General features: G+C 39.7%; 1 protein-coding gene across 1 annotated transcript in view; it reads right to left on the bottom strand.

Moving 5' to 3' along the window:
* Positions 1-3,834: 3,834 nt before the first annotated feature.
* The window catches only part of LOC132027559 (protocadherin beta-15-like), a 5,810-nt gene continuing 4,433 nt past the window's right edge, over positions 3,835-5,211 (bottom strand). Inside the window, exon 2 of the mRNA XM_059416361.1 lies at positions 3,835-5,211. Within this exon, the coding sequence (XP_059272344.1) occupies positions 4,752-5,211 (460 nt within the window). The 3' untranslated portion in view covers positions 3,835-4,751.

The raw sequence follows: 5,211 nt of genomic DNA, 5'->3' as shown, positions 1-5,211 counted from the left end.
TTTCAGCCTGGGGGTCCCCAGGTCGGTGACGGTGATGGTGATGTTGTATTCGGCCTGGCTCTCTCTGTCTAGTGCTCCTTTTGACAGTAGGGTGTAAAAATTCTCTACTGATGGTTTTAGGACGAAGGGGAGATTGTTCTCGATGGAGCACATAATTCTTCCATTGTCTCCAGAGTCAGGATCTGAAACACTGAAAACAGCCACCACAGTCTCTGGCGAGTTCTCAGGGATAGGGCTGGTAATTGAGGACAAGGTCAGTTCTGGTGGGTTGTCATTCACATCAACCACCTGAACTATCACTGTGGTTTTTCCTGAAAGGCCCCCCCCCATCCTTGGCTTCTATGTCCACTTCATAAGTATTCATAACCTCATAATTCAAATATTTGACTAGTTGGATATCACCAGTAATTGAATTTAACTGAAAAGTTTTGCGAATTTCTTCAGAAGCGTGAAAAAATGCGTATGATACTGTCCCAAAATTTCCTGTATCTAAGTCAGAAGCTGAGACAGTAACAATAACAGAGTTAATGGGACTGTTCTCTAGAATTTGAACCTCATAGAGTGACTGTGTAAATTCTGGGGCATTGTCATTTATGTCTAAGACCAGAATGTGGATCTGGGCGATCCCCGACCGGGGTGGAGAGCCCCCATCTAGCGCGGTGAGGGTCAAAACGAGCTCTGGGTGTTCCTCACGGTCTAGCGCTTTGTCCAGCACTAGTTGTGGGTACTTTCTTCCATCCTTACGATTGCGTGTGAGAACATGGAAATGGGAATTAGGAGCGATTGTGTAGTTTTGGAGACTGTTTCTTCCCACATCCAAGTCCTCAGCATTTTCCAAAGGAATTACGGTTCCTGGTGGACTGTTTTCTAAGAGTTTCAGCTGCATTTCATTTTCAAAGAATACCGGAGAGTGGTCGTTTACATCTACGACCTGAACCTCATTTGTAATAAACTGCAAAGGGTTTTGCAGTAATATCTGAAAGTGCAGTAAACATGGCTCCGTGTGGCCGCATAGCTCTTCCCGGTCCAATTTCTCATGCAGGAGCAAATCGCCGGTCTGATGGTTGAGCTGAAAATGCTGTTTGTTCCCTTTAGACACAACTTGGGCTCCCCTCACAGCCAGTTCCCCTACCTCTAGCCCTAAATCCTTTGCTAGGTTGGCTATTAAATAGCCCCTCTCTGTTTCCTCAACCACAGAGTAGCGTCTTGACTCAGACTCAGTCAGAGACCCACCCAGAAAAACAAAGAGAAATAGGACTTGCCTTTGTCTAAGAAAGCGCTCCCCTCTGGCCTCCATTGTGTTTTCGGCCACGTTCTTCCTGGAGATATTGCCAAACTAAGCGTCCGGCAGTGCTAACAAACGCAGTCTTTTGCCTTCCAACCTTTGAAGAAAGTCTAGCGAATAATCCTTTCCAAGGCTCAGATTTGCTTGCTTAAAATCTGCCCAGACTTTCAACCCCCTAGTTTACGTGCCTTACAGAGTGCGCACAATGCCCGTGGTTTAATTCGCCGTCTTAGTCAACAGCGCCACCATGCGTTCACTGGTAGCTTAAAAATTACTTAGAGAACGTGCTATGTTGGGGCAGGAGGCCCGGTGGATGGGTGTTTTGATTTTTTAATTGCTTATTCCCCTTGATAAACGGAGTAGCTCATTTGTTCTTGTGCTAAATGAGTTTTTAAAAAAACACACAACCTAGGGAAATGAAATGCGTTCTTTAAAAAGAACCCACTGTCTTTGATAAGAGTCCTCATTTACATGTTTTCGCTGATTTATATGATTTTGCTGTTAGAGCTACTCTTCCTGCCCATCTGCAGTTATTACTCATAAACTTTAAAGGATTTTGCTCTAAATTCTAAATGATGATATGCATCATATCCTACTTGCATTTTTCTCTTATTTTCCAGATTTTGTAAAGTGTCCATGAATGAGTTACATTTATAATCAGGAAAAAATGCTATGAAAATTATAATAGGTCATGTCATAGTCAGAGGCCCAAAATGCTCAGTTCCTTTCAAATCTTCACAATCACTCAAGGAACACAGATATTTCTCCTCTTCTTATTTCGCAGTAATTTTACAATTGCTGGTTTCATCTATGTAAACTATATTAACTGTTTCATCTGTATAACTGTTTTATCTGTGGAAATACGTTGAGTTTGTAAAAGTTAGGCATATAGTGGTAACAAGGCAAATCGTGTATATCTTGTAGTTTTCCATCTAATGGGGTGAACAGACTTTAAATATATGTTCAAACAAACTGTAAAAAGTGCTATATAGGAAATGTACTGAATGCACTGAAAGCATGCAGTAGGAGGACCTGACTTAATGGGTGGTTGGTGAAAAAGTTTCATCAAAGTTGTGCCACTTAATCTGGAAGATGAAGGGTAAGATGTTTGTCTTACAGGCTAAGTCTTACAGACTAAGACTAAAATGGGAAGAAAACATATATGAGAAACTGATATGTAAAGGCCTGCAACAGTATAGTATAGCTATTCTAGATAATAAAAGGACAGTGTACCCAAAACTTCCTGTCTCAAGAGTGAGAATAGAATGATGGAGAAATAAACTGTGGGCAAATAACAGATGCTTGGATTTTATTCTAAGAATAAAAGGAAGATATTTCAAGGTTTTAGGCGGAAACGTGAAATAACTCAAATATCAAGAGGTTGGCTTAGCATCTTCATAATTATCAGGAATGTAACATGGAGGGTCACCTATTAGGATTACTCTTACTACTAGTAATACTATAAGTAACAGCAATTATACTTCTGTATCTTTGTAGTACCTTACTTGATCATAATTTCAAGCTATAGAAATAGCTATTAGCATTTTGGGGGAACTGAAATTATGTGATTTACCCAAGATCCTACTAAGTATCAGCAGTGCTCCACACTGCTAATCTCAAAAGGACGACTTTAAAATTCATATTGTAATTTTAATGGTATAGCTCATGCAAATAAACATAAAATAACACAAGAATTTAAATATAGGCTGAAGAACATTAATAGCTAAACATGTGTTTTAATGTATAGATCTGAAATTGAACTGCAAGAAATAAATGAATCATTTAGGAATTATACAAGGAAATTGAAACTATAAAATCAAAACACAATTTCCCCATTCCTCTCCTGCCTTCCTTAAGCTAGAAGGCAGGAGAGGAAGCTCAAATTAGGAAGAGAGAAAGGAAAAATATATTGAAGGAAAGAGGGACTGATAACTGCATAATCTGTCAGTAACAGTGATCAGTTCAATTAATAACCAAAAATTATATATGTAATTCCTTATACATCATAGAGCATTTAATTCTAGCAAAACTTTGTTTTATGAGTATTTCAGTGTCTTTAAATATCAAAATATCACAAGATGAAATAAAGACACTTTTCTTTCAATCACTTATTCAAAACTTTTATTGAGAACCTATAATCATTCAATTACTGAGCTAATCATACAGTAAATGGGGAGTTATTGACAAACATATTCAAGACCCTAAAAAGAAAAAAAAGGCTTTGAAAAGCCTAGGGAACTGAAAAGGGAAAGACCAAAATAGTTAGTGCAAAAAAAAAAAAAATATATATATATATATATATATAGCCAGAATAAGATAAATCTTTTCCACACAGGATTGTTTCCAATGGAATCATAAATGCTCCAAATTTTTTGAAAAAATGCAATGCCAAACTACATTTGAAGTTTCTAAAATTTAGTCAAGGACAAATATTTATTTCCTAATATCTTTTCGATTGTAAGGATGTGCTCAAAGTTAACAGATGGTTTGTAATTGCTAAAACTGGTAACTTTTAAGGGGAACCAAAATGAGCAAAGGTTTAAAGAAAAAAATATATTTTATTTTTTAAAAGATTTTATTTATTTATTTGACAGACAAAGATCACAAGTAGGCAGAGAGACAGGCAGAGAGAGAGGAGGAAGCAGGCTCCCTGCTCAGCTGAGAGCCAGATGTGGAGCTGGATGCCAGGACCCTGGGATCATGACCTGAGACCAAGGCAGAGGCTTTAAGCCACTGAGCCACCCAGATGCCCTAAAGAAAAAAACTTCAATAGCATGAAGAATTGCATGGCTTTGAAAACAACCAAACATGCTATTTATGTAGCTAATTTGAGAATATTAGTGGTTGACCAAGCACTTTTGATGTGAATGGTTTGTAGAATCCAGCAGCCAAGGTTGTCACAATCTCTAAGGAATCATAATCTTCATTTATGGACACTTTAAGGAAGTACATATTTAGAAAAGTGTGGTAGGTTTCTTTGTTATTAATAAATATGCATATATTAATGGTTTTAGTCAATATGAATTAACAGAATAAAAGTTATACTAGTCTAAAAGAATATACAAACACAAATATTCTGGGTTGGAAAAAGAATAAGGTTATGTAGCGATTGCAAACATTTAAAAATGTTTAAAATTTTAAGTTCTGCAAAATCACCTAGGAACTGCGGAAGGTGAGTTTGGGAAAAGGTGCTCTAACTTAAAAATTAAAGATTTCCGAAAACACAAAAATTTACCTTCACACTTTAAGTTGAATAAAGTTACAGTGAGACTAATCAACAAAAAGAAAACAAAGGAAATTTGCATTCCTTAAAGCACAAGTGAACACATTTAAAAACACCAGTAACATGCACTAAGTTGGAACAGGATAGCTGCTTACCAAATAAAAAGAACCCCAATGGACAAGGCAGTAAAAAAGAACTTCCCACAAATTAACTGAGACTAGGCTCAGTAGACCCTTATTATACTTAATTGAATTCAAAATTATCCCTGAAACTGGGGCTTGCTTCACTAATCCTCTCCTCACCCAGAGCAAGGAAACTGGGAAGAATTGGCTTGAGGAACTTGAATTCATTGGCTCCTGTGCCTCCCGTCAGACACACCTCATACTGGTAGCTGTGGGACAGGGTCCCCGCACCGCTGACGTCCACCAGGTGGCCCGGAAACGGACCCTCGGGCACCGAGCAGCCGGCCCCCGACGCCGCCCGCCTCCTCCTGCACAGCCGCACCGCCACGAACACCAGCACCGAGAACAGGAAGAGCGACGACACGGACGCCAAGGCCACCACCAGGTAGACGGTGAGCGGGTCGGCGCGGGCCTCGGCCGCCGCCGCGTCGGGCAGCGGCAGGTAGGGCTGCGAGAAGCCGTCCACCAGCAGCGCGTGCAGCGTGACGCTGGCCGACAGCGGCGGCTCGCCGTGGTCCCGG

Source organism: Mustela nigripes, chromosome 12, assembly GCF_022355385.1.
Source record: "Mustela nigripes isolate SB6536 chromosome 12, MUSNIG.SB6536, whole genome shotgun sequence".
NCBI classification, from domain to species: domain Eukaryota; kingdom Metazoa; phylum Chordata; class Mammalia; order Carnivora; family Mustelidae; genus Mustela; species Mustela nigripes.
The sequence above is the reverse complement of the archived record's forward strand: the minus strand, read 5'-3'. Positions and strand labels throughout refer to the sequence as shown.